The sequence below is a fragment of the Notothenia coriiceps genome, unplaced genomic scaffold, assembly GCF_000735185.1.
Source record: "Notothenia coriiceps isolate Sejong01 unplaced genomic scaffold, NC01 NC01_scaffold00005786, whole genome shotgun sequence".
Lineage (NCBI taxonomy): Eukaryota > Metazoa > Chordata > Actinopteri > Perciformes > Nototheniidae > Notothenia > Notothenia coriiceps.
Window position 1 is genome coordinate 155503 of NW_011338487.1, and position 18863 is coordinate 174365.

The 18863-nt window shown below is 40.5% G+C and overlaps 1 protein-coding gene across 1 annotated transcript in view; it reads left to right on the forward strand.

The window, feature by feature from the left end:
* Positions 1–18863, forward strand: part of vps53 (VPS53 subunit of GARP complex) — a 25704-nt gene that overhangs the window by 3405 nt on the left and 3436 nt on the right. The window contains exons 5-20 of the mRNA XM_010768516.1: positions 5286–5372; positions 5884–5999; positions 6448–6567; positions 8709–8787; positions 8914–9057; positions 9132–9274; positions 9846–9987; positions 10712–10810; positions 11287–11381; positions 12400–12642; positions 13655–13802; positions 14109–14191; positions 14309–14387; positions 14671–14819; positions 14927–14996; positions 15223–15360. Of these exons, the coding sequence (XP_010766818.1) occupies positions 5286–5372; positions 5884–5999; positions 6448–6567; positions 8709–8787; positions 8914–9057; positions 9132–9274; positions 9846–9987; positions 10712–10810; positions 11287–11381; positions 12400–12642; positions 13655–13802; positions 14109–14191; positions 14309–14387; positions 14671–14819; positions 14927–14996; positions 15223–15360 (1935 nt within the window). The remainder of the gene's footprint in view (positions 1–5285; positions 5373–5883; positions 6000–6447; positions 6568–8708; positions 8788–8913; positions 9058–9131; positions 9275–9845; positions 9988–10711; positions 10811–11286; positions 11382–12399; positions 12643–13654; positions 13803–14108; positions 14192–14308; positions 14388–14670; positions 14820–14926; positions 14997–15222; positions 15361–18863) is intronic.

The following is an 18863-nucleotide window of genomic DNA, read 5'->3' on the forward strand; positions in this document are numbered from 1 at the left end:
TTTGAGGAAGGAACCGGAAGTGCTAAAAATGATAACTTACTTCCGGGTTTTACGACGCGTCACTGCGGCTCTCTATGCCAAAGTCTAATGTTTAAACAACCTGCTGTTTATTCTGGCCTCATGTTGGCTGAAGTGCTGGAGACATTCCTTTGCAAACAAACATGCATGTAAACATAACGCTCAATGAAGAGGGTTAGGTCCATATGACATTACATTAAATTACATTGCATTTAGCTGACGCTTTTATCCAAAGCGACTTACAATAAGTGCATTCGACCAGGAAGATACAACCTTGAAGAAAACAGAATCATATAAGTGCATCAGGTTTCATAGAGCCAGACATTTCAAGTGCTACTCAACTGGCTTTAGATAAGCCAGCCCTTTATTAGTATATAAGTGCTTTGTTAGTAATTCTATCGCTCGAAGTGGAGTCGAAAGATATGAGTTTTCAATCTGCCCCGGAAGATGTGTAAGCTTTCTGCTGTCCTGATTTCAATGGGGAGCTCATTCCACCATTTTGGAGCCAGGATAGCAAACCTACTTGTTTTTGCTGATGGGAACTTGGGTCCCCCTCGCAGTGCGGGTGCAGCGAGCTGTTTGGCTGATGCAGAGCGGAGTGCACGTGCTGGGGTGTACGGTTTAACCATGTCCTGGATGTAGGAAGGGCCAGATCCATTCGCAGCATGGTACGCAAGTACCAGTGTCTTGAAGTGGATTCCAGCAGTTACTGGAAGCCAGTGAAGGGAGCGGAGGAGCGGCGTGGTGTGGGAGAATTTGGTATATAAAGCATTATAGAAAAATAGTAGACGTTACGCTATATGGGGGATGATAACACTGTTTTCTTATTGTACACGCAACCACAAGGCCTAATTTTCACTTGTGGTTTTCAAAACAGTATCCTTTCCCTGAAGTTAGAATAGCGCCACTGGCTTCTCTAAAGCCATAGAAAGATGTTTTTCCCGCTCTCCTCCTCTTTCCTCTCTCCACATTGCTTCCATGGAAAAGGACAAGATGACTCAGAACCATTCCCACTGCTCAAACTGCCCTTCTTTACGGAAAACACGTCTGGGAAATAGATTCTCGTATGTGAAAACGTAGATTTATTTTAAACCCTGGCTTTTGAGTCTTTGCCTTTTCATGTTGGATCATGATGGAAAAGAACAGCCCCTGCTGATTTAATACAGGTCCTCTTTTAGTCGAGGATTTGTGGCTCAAAGGGAATGTGACACCTGACGGGTGAGCCGTGTATGTTCTGACCAGTTGACATGATGAGGTGTGTGTTGTCGTCAGGGTGTCTGGCCCGGTGGCCCTGTCTTTCCCCGTTAGCTACTGTTTGGTAGCGGAAACACTCTAAATCCCTCCAGACCAATAACATTACACAGCCACACACAATCATTTTAGTTTATTTTTCCAACCCCGCAGTGCCATTCCAACATTTCCAGAGGGAAAATACTTTCTGTAGATGGAAAGAGGTGTTCATTTCAAGACGGCGATTAAGACATAAAGCAATAGAATAAAACCAAAAGTATCAGCAATTTAGTCATTTCTGCTGTTGACTTATCTCAACTTACTCAGCTCAAAGCAATGCCCAAGATGAAATTTAAGATTATTGAAGAAGAATGGAAAAATCAAGACAGGAGGAGAGAGAAAGTGAAGGGGATTCTGGGAAATATTTCTCTGGTGTTTTTTTTCAGTTTGGAGTCATATGCTGCAGGACTGAGAGTGTGGAAATGTGGTTCCCTTAGTGTTCGACTTAAAGCGCTGTTATTAAGTGTTACAATGACTGTGTTACCTAGCAACCAAAAATCTTTGCAATAATTAATTTATGAAAAAACAACAGCAGCACGACAGATGCATACAGGAATGGCACTGCAAGCCGAATTGTTTACGGTATGATGTCAAGTGGCTTTGCGGCAGACTCAATTATTACATAAACTCTCTCATTAATCAGAAGCTAATTTCTTAACACTCCAGACTAATTCCTTTTTAATCTGCATCATTTAATGTGTCAAGGTAATACAGAGGTTATGCCTACAGTGCTGAAGGTGACTAATTGTTGGATTCTTCTGAGCAGTCCGGCTATGTTGGCAAATGTGCGATGAAAATATCTGTATGGTTGTAGCCTGCCAGTCAAGAGTTTCCTGCCACACACACTGTTCCTGTCTGTTGTTAAAGCAATTTGGATACCACATGCACACCTGCTCCACAGTCAGCTCAATATTGCAGCGCACTGCTAATGAATGACATAAAAGCCTGGCTCGGTGGGAATCTATATGTTCATGTCTGAGTCAAAGGAACTCATTAAGGAACCCAAACATTTGTTACCAGTTAATTCCATTCACATAAAAGCTGCAGTATGTAAAAAGGGGTATGAAAACACACCCACACACATACACATAAAGGGGCTTGCTTCCTGCATGGTTGGCAGTCTGGCATTTGTGTTTTTCTTTCCGTGTGTCTGATTTGTCTGTTTGTGTTTACATACTTTTATATATAGTCACATTGGTACAGGGAAGGATGCAATACAGTATAGGCTGGTATTCCTGTAGAAACAGCATTAATGTCAATATTTATCTCAGAAAAGGTTGTTCAAAGCTTGTTTTAGCGTCCATGCTTTCCTGTTCTCAGAACTCTGTCTGCTCTAAATGCACTAGTCACTTTCAACCTTCGCCACAAATATGTTTCGTGACTGTATCAGTTTAGCCTATTACATTTGTCTTAAACATAATCTGTAAACACCAACTTTGCCAACATTTTGTATTGCTTGTTAAAGGAGAAATTAAACAATTAAAGAAGTACGAGGCAGCTGGATACTAGGATATTTATATTTAGGCTATAAAAGAATGCATTAGAAAGTGGTGCTTTGGATTTCATTTACTGTCAGGCTTAGCTATGACAAAACAATTGTTTTAAAACAGGGAGTATTTCTAAACAAATCTTTTTATAAGTTATTCTCCGTTAAGTGAAACACTCTTCTCTCCAAATGTTCTCCCTACAAATGTTAACATGATAGCAATGAAACAACTATTAAAATAGCCCTGATTGTAGGGCTGCTCGATTATGGCAAAAATCATAATCTCGATTATTTGGGTCAATAATTGTAATTGCGATTATTAAATGTGATTATTCATTGACTTTGAAAACATGAAGTTATTGGAAAAAAAAAATGTGAACATTATGTTTTTAACAGTTGATTAACCTGAACTTTAAGTATAATTCAACTGAAAAAAAAAATCGTGATTAAAATACGATTAATTGAGCAGCCCTACCTGATTGGTCGATCAGATTTATTAGAATTGGCCTTAATCTCAGAATTACCATTCAACCCAACCTGTATGTCAGAAAGCTACACTAGCATCTGTCAGAGGGAGGAGTGAAGTGCATCCTGTTCACGCTCCTTTTGTACCTCTATAACACTACATATGTATGCATTGGAGCCCTGCTGATTATTGCATGTAAGGGATACACTGGGGAGCATATGTGTGTTTGTGTGAGAGCAGATAACATCTCGGGCTTAGAGGCGCCTGCTGGGCAGTGTTCTCTCTATCTCTCTCTGCTCTCCTCAAGGCTAAATACAGGAAATGAGCGCTCGGAAGCGAGGCAGTTTGTCTCAGCTGAGCCTGCATGAGAGGCATGTGCCGCCTTGGAACCAGCCTCTCCTGCATGCAGTTTGTTTTCTGAACAGCTCCTCCAGGGAACCTCTTAGAAGATTCAGTGGCACTGCCTTCCGCTCAGATCAAAGAGTAGTGACATAACCTGCATGCATTTTTCTAATCCATTTATCCAATCACCCGACAACCAATGGGTTGCTTGAAGCATAAAAGGAAAAGTGCAACCTAGACTTTTTCCTCATCTGTATTAAAGAAGAGATCCTCTCTGTCCGGCCTCCAGGGCCGACTTCCCTAATGTAGTTTTAGTAGAGTAGATAAAGTGTGAGCTTAGTTTAAGATTACAAGAGTGAAACTCCTTGCCGGTTTAAATGTCAGAATGGTTTTGTTGTGATTTGATGACCTTTTCTTGATGTTGTGTTGACTTTCACTGGGTCTACACGACACTGTCACCAAGTGCTGCTTTTTAGCCACACTTAGGAAGCAGAGTGAATCCTCTGCTGTCAGTGAAAGCTGTATTTATGTTTGTGTGTATGTGCACGGTTTGTGTCTGTTTGTTCACTCACTGTTTCTTAGACGTGCTTGTAAAAGTGGTAAATTCCTTGCACAGCTGGTGCCGGCTGTTAGCATTCCTTGGGTGCATGTGTCAGTCTGTGTGTGTGGGTGTGTGTGTGTAAATCTTAGGAAAGTCAAAGTTGTGTCGTAGCATCGGGCCAAGTGAAGCCAATTACCTTGGCATCAGATGTCGAGCACAATCTCTGTTGAGGACCATCAAAGAACAGCTGCCATGTCAGATGATGGGGAAATATTCAAATAGCACGTTAACTATCTTACAATTGTAACTGTCTGATGTTATCTAATCCCGTCTGGCTTTATAGGTTTTTAAAACTGCTAATAGTGTCTTTAGACTTTAACCTGTCAGTGTCAGATATCTAGTTAGCCTTCCAGATAGATGGGCAATTACTGTGTATATATCAGAACTGTGAACAGGCATAAGCGGGATATTTTTTTTACATGGACCAAAGCCAGTAGTGAGCGGATAAGAAAATATCCCTGGAAATACGACCCACGCTGGCAAACCACAACTGACACACAGTTATTCCACACAGCCCTGCTTCTCAAACCAACTGTACTTTAAGTGTAACGTGTTTTTTTCTCATACAATTTTGCTAAAAAGTTCACATTATATGTATGGGATGACACATTTTCATTCAAGGGCTTCTCTGCTCTCTCTCATGAATTTGTGGATTAAAGAATATACAGTATAATAAAGTTCTAGACACCAGAGGGACATTTTATTGTGAGTTTGGTACTGTAGGTTGGCTCATTTGAAATATATCCACAGTACAATACTGTCTGTTAGAAAGGACACTTGTAAGGGATAAGAAGAATGCATGAGTTTAAATACACACCTTTAACGCCTCTCAGGTAGAAGCACCTGACAGCAAGGGATTGTTTTTTCTAGCTGTTTCCATGACTTGCCATTTCTCTACAGGTAGACAACTCCACTCATTCAAACTCAGCATATAAGGGTTAACTGAGTAGGAGTTTTTCTCATCTCTTTGTTCAGTTCTGTTTGTTTGAGAATAAATACACACTGACATTATCAGTGGCGGCAGCAGGTGAAAAAAACGTATTCTCCGTATGTTTCATATTTTCTCTGTTTGTTTTGGACAGGCTTTGGAAGAGGCCCAAATTGCCATCCAGCAGCTCTTTGGAAAAATCAAAGACATCAAGGACAAGGCAGAGAAGTCTGAACAAATGGTATGTTCACACACACACACACACACACACACACACACACACACACACACACACACACACACACACACACACACACACACACACACACACACACACACACACACACACACACACACACACACACACACACACATACAAGGTGGCTTGTTGAAGCTAATCAGTGACATGACCTGGCAAAGGGGTATACACTCTGTATCCTTCTGTTACAATAGAGGAGAGAGTTATTTAAAGTTGAGGAAGTAGGCTGGGTGTGTAGAGAAAGGGTGAAGGGGGAGGTTGGAAAGCAGACCCTCCCTCAGTGGCATGTAGGAGCAATGATTTCTCAAACCAGTGGATGTGGGTTGTTTATCTTGCTCTATTTATCTTTGTCGTATCGCTCCATCCAGTCGAACCACCTATATGTGTACACCTTCTCTTGCTTCCTCTTTCCCCATCTCTGAACATTTTACTTTCTCCTTATTCTGTGCGATACAAATGACCAACCTCTCTGACCTTTTCTTTTCCTGCGCAGGTCAAGGAGATTACGAGGGACATAAAGCAGTTGGACCATGCCAAGCGCCACCTAACTACATCCATCACCACCCTCAACCACCTGCACATGTTGGCAGGAGGCGTCGACTCTTTAGAGTGGGTGCAATCCCTTTTAACAGAATGGATCTAATTTGACCTAAATAAAGCATTTGGGATTGTTCAGAAGCTCTTCAGTTGAGATAAGCGTTCTACATTTTCTGATAAAGTGTTAGTTGCTGCCAGTAGAAATACTCTGAACTGAATGAGGAGTTTTATTTCAGTCTAATATGATTTCAGTGGCATGTTAATAAAAAAATACGGGGTTCAAGCTTCTAATGTATTTTGATAAAACGTCTTTAAAATCTGTAAAAATAACATCCTTCTTTGTTATCTTTTCTATCTTTTAAGGATAGTGTTTGTATCCCCATTAGCATGTTAGGAAGGAATTTGCACATGTGAGAGATACGCTTACAGATGTGCTCGGCATTATGACTTGACAAAATGTAGCGTATCAAATATATTTTCTTTATTTAATAATAGAAATGTGTGTTGTTTTGGGTTCCAGAGCCATGACCAGAAAGAGGCAGTATGGTGAGGTGGCCAACCTGCTGCAGGGAGTGGTCAATGTGCTTGAACATTTCCACAAGTACATGGGCATACCCCAGATCAGACAGCTATCTGAGAGGTAACACACGCTAACACCTACACACACAGCTCTGGGGTTGAGTATCAAAGCATTTAGAACAGCTCATTTCCAGTAGCAAGTTCAGAGCCTGTTCTCTGCTTACAGCTGAATATTCCACCGCTCGTCAGCAGAACTGTTGAAAAGTGGTTACAGTATTTGGATGGAGGTATTTTGTGTATGGCATCCTGTTTATGCAGATACAGTATACACACACGCATACACACACAACTCCACAAATACAGGAACACAGAGGAAGGAAACACTGAACAGAGTCCCTTTATGGCCGCGATTCTTCCATTGTGAGAGATTAGGAGAATACTTTTTCTAAGGGTGTGTTTGTGTCCGCATGTATGTGCTTCAATTAATGGTACATTCCAGAATGTTTGTTTGCTCTTCTGCCAATATCTGGAAAATACACACAGCTACACACGCACACACAGACACAAACAACAAAGTGCATTGTTACACTCTCGTTTCCCACAGCCCTGACTGATTTCATTTCCATTTTTACTATTATTTTCCATGAACATTAAATCAAATTGGGACACATTGGCCATGTTCAAGTTTAAAGCAGTGCTGATCCCCCAAAAAAGATGACCTTCTGTTCTGTTTTGACTGAGGTGTGGCCGAATAGTTTTTTACCAAATAACAGCTGCGTGGAAGAAGTGACTGGAGATAATAAGACAAGGCAGACAGTTGAAAGAAAGTCATAGCAAGACAATAAAAGATTACATATTTGATTAAATTCTGAACTCAATCTCTTTAAAAACTTTACAAAGAAGGCGTTAAGTAATTTTTATTTTACTTATGAATTTAATTTTTTTTTAAAGGGACGGGAATAAATATAAAGCAATCCAAAAGAAGAAGAATGGTTTTTTTTATGGGAATATTCTACATGGTTACAGTCTAAATGTATCTTAGGGCCTCCAAATTACAATTCTCCCTTCCTGCCTTAAAATATTTAATTCAGTTAAGGAAATTGTTATTTAATTTGTCTTTATACTTATAAAGTGCAAATGTCATAGTTGAACCTGATCAACTTTTTTTTAATCTTAATAAGCCTTACTCTTGTCATTGCTTAATGCTTCGCTCTCCTTCTAAACTTCACCATGACTCTCACAGTTCAGCTGACAAAGTGTTTTGTTGTGTACTATATCTATGTACTGTACTATTGTGTGTGTGTGTGTGTGTATATATACTGTGTGTGTATACACATACATGACCTGCTGTTCTCTCTGACATCAGTGTATATGAGCATGAGACTCAGCTGAAACGGGAGCAATAGAGCATTGTTTGTTGTTACACTCAGTAGCTGAGGTTGNTGCTTAATGCTTCGCTCTCCTTCTAAACTTCACCATGACTCACAGTTCGGCTGACAGGCAGCGAGACAAAGTGTTTTGTTGTGTACTGTATCTATGTACTGTACTATTGTGTGTGTGTGTGTGTGTGTGTGTGTGTGTGTGTGTGTGTGTGTGTGTGTGTGTGTGTGTGTGTGTGTATTGTGTGTATACACTGTGTGTATACACATACATGACCTGCTGTTCTCTCTGACATCAGTGTATATGAGCATGAGACTCAGCTGAAACGGGAGCAATAGAGCATTGTTTGTTGTTACACTCAGTAGCTGAGGTTGTTAGCTGGATATTTAGCGGACATCATGCACTTGAAATAAAGCTGCCAGTTCATTTGCCCTCCATCTGTGATAACATCTCTGCACCCTCTACTGCTTATTCTGGACCATTGTCATGGCTTTGGGAGCTGTCCTTGGTTAACCCAGCCTGGAAGCCTTCAGGCAACACAGACCCTCCAAGCACTGGACAGACAGTGTCTAAGTGGATCCTTTTGTATAAGCACTTTCGGAACATTGCATACAGTGACTTTATAGTGGGTGAAAAAGAAACTAGTCACTTGTCAACAGTGTCTTTGTCTACAATCACTGAACAATGATTACATTAGGGATACATTACCTTGCTGTTTATCATAAAAGGTATTTGCCAAAGTAGCTAGGTGGCCAAATGTCATATGCCAAAAGTCTGTTGTATATTGGAAGCTTCCACATGTAATTGCTACCATTACCTTATGCAATTTGAATGATTGCGGAAACAGCTTTAATTAAAAGATATCATTTATTGGATTTCCAGAGTAAAAGCAGCACAGAGTGAGTTGGGGACTCAGATCCTGGCAGATTTTGAAGAATCCTTCCCCTCTCAAGGCTCCAAGGTAAGAGTTTCAGATTTGTTGAGTTGAATTTGTTTCTGTAAAAATGAATACAATTTCTCACTATTCAGACACTGCTCTTGTCTCGTTCCACCTTGTAAAAAAAAACGTGTATTGTTATCCATCCAGAGACAAGGTGGTCCCAGTAACGTGTTGAGAGATGCCTGTCTGGTGGCCAATGTGCTGGATCCACGCATCAAACAGGAGATCATCAAAAAGTTTATCAGGCAGCACCTCTCAGAGTACCTGGTATTATTCCAGGAAAACCAAGATGTGAGTAAGAAACTGATTTCTCTAATGAACAAGATGATATCTGTAATAGGACTAATACCATGACCTGTGCTCAGGTTGCATGGCTAGACAAGATCGATCGGCGCTACGCCTGGATCAAACGGCAGCTCGTGGACTACGAGGAGAAGTACGGACGCATGTTTCCTGAGGAGTGGAGCATGACGGAGCGCATTGCTGTGGAGTTCTGCCACATCACCAGGTAACGAAAACACCACAACATATAGCATAAAGACCCATGTTGGAAAAAGCGGTGCCAATTATCCTAGGCTATTACGGTAATTTGATAGCTTGTGTTTCGAGCCTATTTAGTGAATATTTTTGATGGTGTGTCTTTGTCCCTAAGAAAAGAGAAGAAAGAAAAATAAATAAAAGAACAATAATTAAATGTAATTAAATTAAAGAGAACGTGGCTGTGGAACATTTTGGCACTAACCACACTGGTATGGCATGCTTCTCGTGAGGCTTTGATTTGGCTTTTAGTGCAATTGACGTAGGTGGCCTGCATGAGCCGCGACCTAGTGACCACACACTCAGTCTGTTTCCCTCAGCTACAGAAGGCAAGAAGAAGTGGGCACTGTGTGTGTGCTACTCTCGACTGCAGCTGAAAAACAAAAATGCATAAATCCTATCAGTGTCTTACGAGAAGCCTGAAAAGACATGTGTTTGGTAATAGGCTAGGTGTAAAATAAAAGTACTAACAAGGGTCAAAGTATGGAAATTAATATTCTCATAAGTAAGCAATTTCAATTTTTGTATCTTTTGTTTTTAAGGGTGGAGCTTGCCAAAGTGATGCGAACACGGGCTAAGGAGATTGAGGTGAAGCTGCTTCTGTTTGCTATTCAGAGGACCACAAACTTCGAGGGTCTTCTGGCCAAACGCTTCACCGGATGCACCTTGACTGACATACCCGGAGTAAGAAAACTCCAATAATTACATACAGTTGTACAGAATATAAACTCCATCTGCTTCCACCTTTTCAAGCTGAAATTGTCCAAACACATGGAAGCTTAAATTAGAGATCTTAATTGCACTTCTGCCCTTAAATAACACTTTTCTTACAAAACAACATTTCATCCAATCAAAATAAACGTTTTGATGCAGCTTGCTTTTTTTTTTCCATAATCACAATTACATAAAGCTGTTTGTTTTGTTCTACTCACACACACAGAGTCCTCTCTGTGTCACAGCATAAAGAAACCTTTTACTCCACGTAATGTTGTATGTCGAATTGGAAGCAATAAACGAGAAATGGACGGTTAATGATTATTATTTAGTTGGACGTAAAACTCTGCCAAGCTTTTTCATCACTGACAATATTTAGGTTAGTCAGAGGCCCTTTTGTCCTCAGTTAGGTTTACACCAATGCCTGCTGGGCTCTGTCATTTGATCAGGGAATTTAGTTAAGTGGAATTTCATAATTGGATTTGCAGTTTCACCAAATCCTCCCATTAAATTGTCTACATAGAAATAGAAGAAACTGACTAAGTAATAATGAACGATTTAAGTAATTACAGAAATATTTATGCAAGTCAAGAGAGTTGTTAGCATGGGATGCCTAAGTGGCAGTAAAGCCCCTAATGCTGCTTTAATAATTGAGCAATAGAAAAAATACTAAAGTTTATCTGTTCTTTTATAGAAAAAGAGGCCAGAGAGTCCTCTTGAATCTACTAACCCCTTCCTGGATGACGACGCTGGTGAGGATGTGGGCGCAGATAAGGACGAGGATCTAGCTAAGGTGAGTTGACCTGGAATGACCCCATCTGTTCTCTCACAATGAGATGTTTCTTCCTCCGATGTGGAGCTTTTTGATTGGATTGATTGTTTGTTCTTCTTTTTCTAAAGTACTCTTGCTAAAGGTAATACCACTGGTTTATTGGCTTATGCAAGTAGAACAGTTACGTAGCAGCTCAATTTAAATATTTAATGTTTATTTTGTTTCAGTTTTAAAAAAAAACCTTATAACCCATTTAAAGCAGGGTGGATTGGTGTAAACTGCATAGTCCCTTTAAGTTGGAGCTAATACCTTGGTAGCTGATTGTACTTACCAATGAGAAGTGATTTCTACCAAGTTACACCACCTTATCTTTGAAAACTGTGCTCATATTTTGACCTTTGTTCGCTGAGCTGGAGGAAAATCCTAAACTCACTGATTGATACTCAAAGGAGCTACAACTTAACTAAAATGCCTAATTGATGTCTCAATCCTTTTAGCCCAGAAAGCCAAAAGCGCCGGACAACCCTTTCCATGGTATCGTCTCCAAGTGCTTTGAACCTCATCTATACGTCTACATAGAATCCCAAGACAAGTGAGCAACACACACATATACAAGCAGACAAGGCCATATTGGGTCGCGGTGCACAGACCCAGGGTCAGAGGCAGGTTGCGTTTTAAGGATGGCACGCGCATCCTTTTTCCACTCATCAATCAGATCCCCCACCTACCATTCTACTTCATTGTCTCTTCTATCTTTCCATCTCTTGTTTCTGAATGCCTCTGTCTCCATTGTGGCAGAAATGTTTCCCATTAGCTACGCGACCACAGACGCTGGGAGGAGGAGAGAGGGAGCTTGAATAAGTGCTGCCTCAGCAGATCTGCCTATTTTCTTTCCCACCTCTTTATTGCTTTCCTTTTTGCCCCCCCCCCCCTCTTTCTGTTTGATTCCTCCTTTCTTCATCTCAATCTCTCATTGTTCCTATTTTGTACATTTCTCTGCTCATGCTTATGTTTCTTCATTCCCTTCCTGTCTCCCTGTCTCCCTGTCTTCTACCACCATCCTTCACTTTCCCTCCTTTAATCCCTTCCCCCAGTCATGGCAATCTCTCCTGAAATTGAGCACAGTTCTGGGAGTGCTGTGCTTGCATGCAGGCCCTGGCTTTTGGCTCTCTTGCCCGTTAAATGCTGTTTGTCTGTCCAAGGGAACAGTGTTGACCTATTCTGCAGTTACAACCTCATTTTACTTCAGTCCAAAGGCCTTAGGCAGGCAACAGCCAGATCAGTCTGTCCCCAGTGGGACATAGCAGGAGAGAACAGTGGCCTGCTTGTTTTGTCCTTGGCTTTAGTTCCAAGATTCAGCAGGATTGGGCCCCACCAACTGACTGTGGTCCTGTTGACTGTAGCACTTTTGATTTTGATATGCGTGGAATATTTTCTCCTATTCAGCCGTGTTGCTCTCTGTCTGTCTGCCTCTTATTTTATCCTTAAGTTTATTTAATGGGTTTAGGAATCATTTATTTTAATGATCATGTCTTTTATATTTGAGTCACTTATTTCCTAATCCTAATCCAACCATGGGGATTTGGCTGTACATTTTCTGGCATCCGCAGGAACCTGGGCGAACTGATTGACCGCTTTGTGGCTGACTTTCGAGCGCAAGGCCCACCCAAGGCTGGCACGGAGGAGGGCGGAGCCGTGCTGCCCAGCTGTGCGGACCTCTTTGTCTATTACAAGAAGTGCATGGTGCAGTGCTCACAACTGAGCACCGGGGAACCAATGATCGCTCTCACAACCATCTTCCAGAAATTCCTCAGAGAGTACGCTTGGAAGATCCTCTCTGGCAACCTTCCTAAGTAAGACATTTTAAAAAAAGACATTATATTGAACATGTCCTTCCTTATGTCCATCATAACATGGAGATTTTAAAAGAATATGAGAACAAAAGGTAATCCAGCATGACTTTGTTTCAAAATGAAAACACTTCCAAATTGGCTTCCAACCTCTATGTTGTGGAAATAGCTTTAATATTTCCTGTTTCCATCCAGTCAATAAATATTCTGGGCAGTAACACAAACAGATTTATTTGGGATTCATTTTTCACGAACAAAATTGTCAGGCCAATATTTGTCAAATCTGTTGGTAAGATGATGTTTGAGAGTTTAGTTTTAAACGAAATGTCTTCAGTGCTGTGTGTATGATGGATTGTGGTGGCATGCTTTAAGGGATCTGGAGTTAGTTATGTTGTGGCAAAGCCTAATATGCTACCAGCAAAAACATCTCTGGCTCATTGGCCATATTATAACTCATCACTGGCTGTGGTGTGCACACACACACACAGTGGGGCTCTGTTTCTGTCTCAGATATTCATGCATGCTAATTACAAACTTGTGCTCACAGACTAATGTATACCATATTCTGAGCTGTACACAAACATGATACAAAGATGCACTCAAAGGCTTTGCAAGTGCGTACACTTACAAACACATGGAGACACAGTCGTGCAATGTGGTGTGCTGTAAAGGTTTTGCAGAGGGGCCCTGGAAAGGAGCTTAAACTATGTTGTGGTTTCTCTGTTATGTCTCTGTGATGATGTATATTAATGTAGAGGCATCATGTTGGTGCTGCCACCCCATAGATGGTTGATAAATGTCTTAAAACAGTTACTAAGAGCTATATCTTAGTTGTTATTATTAAACTCATATGTTTCCAGGTATGATCAGTTGAGAAGTGTAGGGTTTCTGCCAACAAGTAAAATCTTGAATTATATAATGCTAATTCTCTACTAAATGTTACAGCCAGCCAATATGTTGTCTCCATCTTTGTTTAACTGCTTTTCTCTTCTGTTCCTTATATCTCTCGATCCAGATCCAGCAGTAACAGTGGAGGTCTTACCATAAGCAGTCTGCTGAAGGAGAAGGACGGACCGGAGGCTGCAAAGTTCACCATGGACGAGCTGTGCCTGATCTGTAGCATCCTTAGCACTGCGGAGTACTGCCTGGCTACCACACAACAGGCAAGCACACTAATCTTAAATATCTAGAAATGCATGGCATGAGATGAACTACAGAGACAGTAGACACTAGAGGACACAATAGATTCCTTCCATGTAGCAGTTACAGAACGTTTGACCTGTGTTTCATCCGTGTTTTCAGGAACTCAGAGTGATTACAATGCATCCTGGAAGGTTTCATTCCTGCTCCTTTTGTTAGGCAACAAAGCAATTTGAAGACAATATTAAAAAGAAATGTGACAACATGCATTACAAAGGATGCACTCGAAGTAATAAAGCTTCGTATGTTGACGTTTTATTATTTTCTAGTTGGAGGAGAAACTGAAGGAAAAAGTCGATAAAGTCCTAGTGGAGAGAATTAATTTGACTGGGGAGATGGATACTTTCAGCACGTAAGTGACAACTACAGACCTGCAATGTTTTATTAGTACAAAACACATGTGCTGGCCTAACAGTGTGTTTTGTGAATAATGTGTTTTAATGGTGTCCATTTGTTCTTGTTTTCACAGTGTCATCTCAAACAGCATCCAGCTCATCGTTCAAGATATTGATGCTGCCTGTGACCCTGCTCTCACTGCTATGAGCAAGGTTGTACACAATCACACATCATCTCTAGTTATTGGATCAAATACCATTGATATAAAAAAGGAACCTATTCTTTTTTTTTGCTTTTAAATTATGAATGCCATAACACAAGGTTTCTGGTGGTTTTGTGAATGTCTCTTTTCTAACCATCATCATTCAGAAAACCTTGTAAAAGATGTCCTTGTTTTATGTGTAATGCATTAAAGGGATGGTCACATACATATTACAATCAAATGTATCATAGAGCATATGCTAAAGCTTCCCTTCTCTCCCCTCTCCCTCTCAGATGCCGTGGCAGAGTGTGGAGCATGTGGGAGACCAGAGTCCTTATGTGACCTCAATTATCATGCACATTAAGCAGAATGTGCCCATCATCAGAGAAAACCTGGCCTCCACACGCAAATACTTCACACAGTTCTGCATCAAATTCACAAAGTACAATATGCACACACAAAGTATATACAACACACATAATTGTTATATTTATAAGCCACAATTAACACTTCAAAAAAATTGATGTTTTTGTATTTTTTTTCCCTTAGCTCTTTCATTCCCAAATTCATCAACCACCTGTTCAGATGTAAGCCTATCAGCATGGTTGGAGCTGAACAAGTACGTTTAATTCCTGCTTATCTATCATAAAGTGTCATTAATTAAGCTTAATTTCCAGTCATCATCCCAATGTATCTTCTGCCGTACATGCATGTGCACAAATACATGATTATTACATCAGAAAATCCATTGTTAGCATTCACAATGTGCACTGGTGTAGATGTTTAATCATGAAAAGCTGTTCTTAAATGCCTGATTTTCTGTCTTGTGTATCCTACCTCATCAGCTTCTCCTTGACACTCACTCCTTGAAGACAGTCTTGCTGGATTTGCCCTCCATTGGCTCCCAGGTGCTCCGCAAGGCCCCTGCCAGCTACACTAAGATAGTGGTGAAAGGCATGACCCGAGCAGAGATGATCCTAAAGGTGAGGAGTGGGTGGGCTTCAGTGCAGCAGCTTTTTTCAGAAGTCTTTTGTACATGTCTTTTGCATGTGTACAAAGGGCAGAGCACTTCCCAGAATACTGTTGGAAAAACACTCAACCATGCTCTTAAGGCCAGTAGATATTAGTTTAAACAGTTTACCTTACTGAAATAAACCAAAGAATGAGCTTGTTTCTTTGACTGATGGATTGTAACGAGAACCTGAGATGTTCTCTTCATTCACTATAGTTCAACTCAAACACATTATCAGAGTCGCTTGATGTTTATGGGACACTTCTGATTTTATTACATTTAACTTGGGTGGCTAACCTCATGCGTTCCATTTTACAACAAAAGCTTCACTTTCTGGCCTTAAAAGGACTTGGAACTTTAGATGGGCCGTTTTGGATGAGTGCAGTCTGAATTTAACTTTGGTTTGCCATTGTGCAGATTTAATGTTGCTGACTTATCCAGTTAAACATGAACTTTGGTGTTGATGCTTGACCTAGAATAGTCTGGCACAACCTCTAGCTAACTGCTTTTTCCACTAATTGAGGTTTCATCATAAGAAGAAAAAAAGGACAACATCTCGTCTGTGGCTTCCCTGGCAAGTCAGAATTAAACAGTGTATTTTGAGTCACTCGCGTAGATTAGTTAATTTTGGCAGAATAACTCTTGAATTGTTTCTTTACCCCTTCTTACAATAGCACTTTATGAGCATGTTTCCATAAAATAACCTACCTCTCATGAGGAAGAGAAGGAATGGAGCTCATGCACTACTGGTTTAATGAGTGAAAGATGGGCCAACACAGAACACACACACAAACATATTCTTTAACACAGTATGTGGCTGACCTTGAGCCAGTGGAAAGGTGTGACTGAGTAATTAAGTATATACATGTTACCATGCATCTACTCAAGAAACACTCTGAGTTGATCACGGCATAGGGGTGTTGTTGTCGGTGAAGAGAGCAAGCACAGGAACCAGCCAGTTAGCCATGCGTCAGAATTACCTTAGGAGACCTGAGAGGACTCTGGTATGTGGCTGATGTAGATTAACCCCACCCTAATTAACTGTCTCTGGAGTGTACTGAAATGCAGACACTCACACGCGCCTGTCCCTACATTTCCCTTGGACTCCCGGGAGGCCTTCTTTCCTTCCTGAATTTGTCACGGTTGGGCTGTTTTGTTGTTTGTAACAATAAGAGTGACCTTCACTAATCATGCCATGCTTTACTTTAATTTGATGGATACTTTATTATACTATTAGGCAAATGAACCACTCTGATCATTTGTCAGCTTTCTACTGGGATGCACACTGTTCCATAAGGCCTGTTTAAAGCTTTGTTTCCTGGAAAAAAGCCCTGAATGTATACACATGCAGTTCAACTCATCTGCCACACATTAAAGGGGCTTTCACATTATAGAATTATAGAGTGTATTCACATCAGTATTCACTGCCTGGTTTTTACTGAATTGGACTGCCAGCGGGCCCCTTCAGCTGGAATGTGATCTACAGTATATGGCTTCTAAAAACTCTCATAGAAGTAGCTGACTCTGCATTAAAGCCTCCAAGTGGTTCACATCTATTAGAAGTACATTATTAGTGATAATAAGAATAATAGAGAAAGTATACATTTCTAATGAATACAATCAGCATTGCATAATGTTCCTGCTACTTTAGCAAAAAGTCATTGAAGGGAGAAGTCTCTGTTGCATCTCTTTGAAGAAAAGAAAAGGGTCACACATGGACTTCTTTTTGAACAGTTTTGGCCTTGGAAAGAGAAAGCTCATATTAGTTTAGAGAAGCTTTTGTACTATGGGCAGCATATAAGCCATCAACTTTGTGCAACTTAAAGTTTCCTCACAGGTAATTGCTTCCACCTTGGGCTAAGACTGAAGCCTCGGAAAGACAAACCTATCGGAACAGGGTGAATATATAATAATGCCTCTGTCTAGCCTCAACAATAGTTTTGAATTACTCTCTGTGATGCTGTGGCTTGAAATGTAATCCGGCGCACACCCCCACCAAGGAACTGCAATTCATTGGGACAATTGAAGGAGCACTTTAAGTTCCCAAAGCTCACTAAGATTTTAGCAGAAAGCCAACTTCAGGATTACATGTCAAAATCGAAGCAGATCATAACATATTTGTTTTTGAACATTTAGATTTACACACTGGAGAACATATCGTACGTACAGTAAATGTAAATGTACGTCTTATTACTGTAAGATTCAACAAAACAATTAAGTTAGTATGTTTTGTTTTGAATAGTTTACCATTCACACAGCTGCACATTTAAATGATTGTGTTACTGTTCTTGAGGTGGTATAATGATCTCACACTTATCAAAACGATCCTGTTGTTGTTTCAATTAGAAGTGAAGTAACTATGTTTTATAAGTCAAGCAGTTAGTGAAAAGTGAAACCAATGTGGAAGTGCAGCTGGCAAAGAGAAGTCTATGAGAAAATCCCCCTGCATCTCACCTGATTTACCTCAGTAAAACATTTTCCTGACGAGTCAATGGCTAGTTCAAAGTCTTCTTCAATACAGCATGATGTTTGTGTTGTAAATGATGGTCCTATTTAAAGAATAATAGTGTATAAAACCTTATGTGCCCACCTTCAAACTTGAACCCTTTCCCAGTGTGTGGTATTTGTTCACATCAGATCATTGTAAACATTTTGGTCACTTAAACATGTTTTGTTCAGCACTTGGTTGTACTTCTTGTTGCCCTCTTTGGAGCCACGAAACAGACTTGTTAGCACACAATTGCCTTTATTAACACCTGATGAAGTTGTTATGTGTTATAAAAACAATTGCCTACTAACTACTACACATAGACAAACACATTTAGTCTGTGGTGTTGACTCCTCAGGGATCCTATTTAGCCAAATGCTTCACAATGTTCAACAGGAACCAGCTGACTTTATCTCTATTCTCTTTGGATCAGCTCGGGAATGAGTACAGCGGTTCATCGGAGCTTCTTTGTTATGCAGAAATAAAGCTGTGTTTGGCCGAGCGGTAAGACTGAACCAAAACAATGAAGTTCTTTGTCCTAAAGCCAAAACAATGAGCTTAAAGATGTTCAAAAAGTCCAGGACGCTGAGTGGATCTCTGATCCTTTCTTGATGTGTTCATTACTACTAGAGACCTTTCACAATATGTGTGATAATTTGTTCCATTGTTAAAATAACAAGATTCAAATTGCATATTGGTCTGCACGTCAGCTGACAAAAGAAAGTCTCAAGATGAATTACTGTATTTTTTTCCCACTCCCACCACCCTAAATCAGTATTACACATATTTGGGTTATCTGTTTTGTGTGCTCAGTGATGTTGAAAGTATACAGGATTGTAAGCTGTGTGTCTGAGACGCCTCTCGTCTGATGCCTGTGAGACGTGGCTGTTTTCCACGTTCATCCAGCCCAGCCCATCATTGCTCCAGCTCTCTGTACCACCTCTGAAGCTCTCTTTTGGGGAGTATTTAAAAGGCAACCCCCCTTC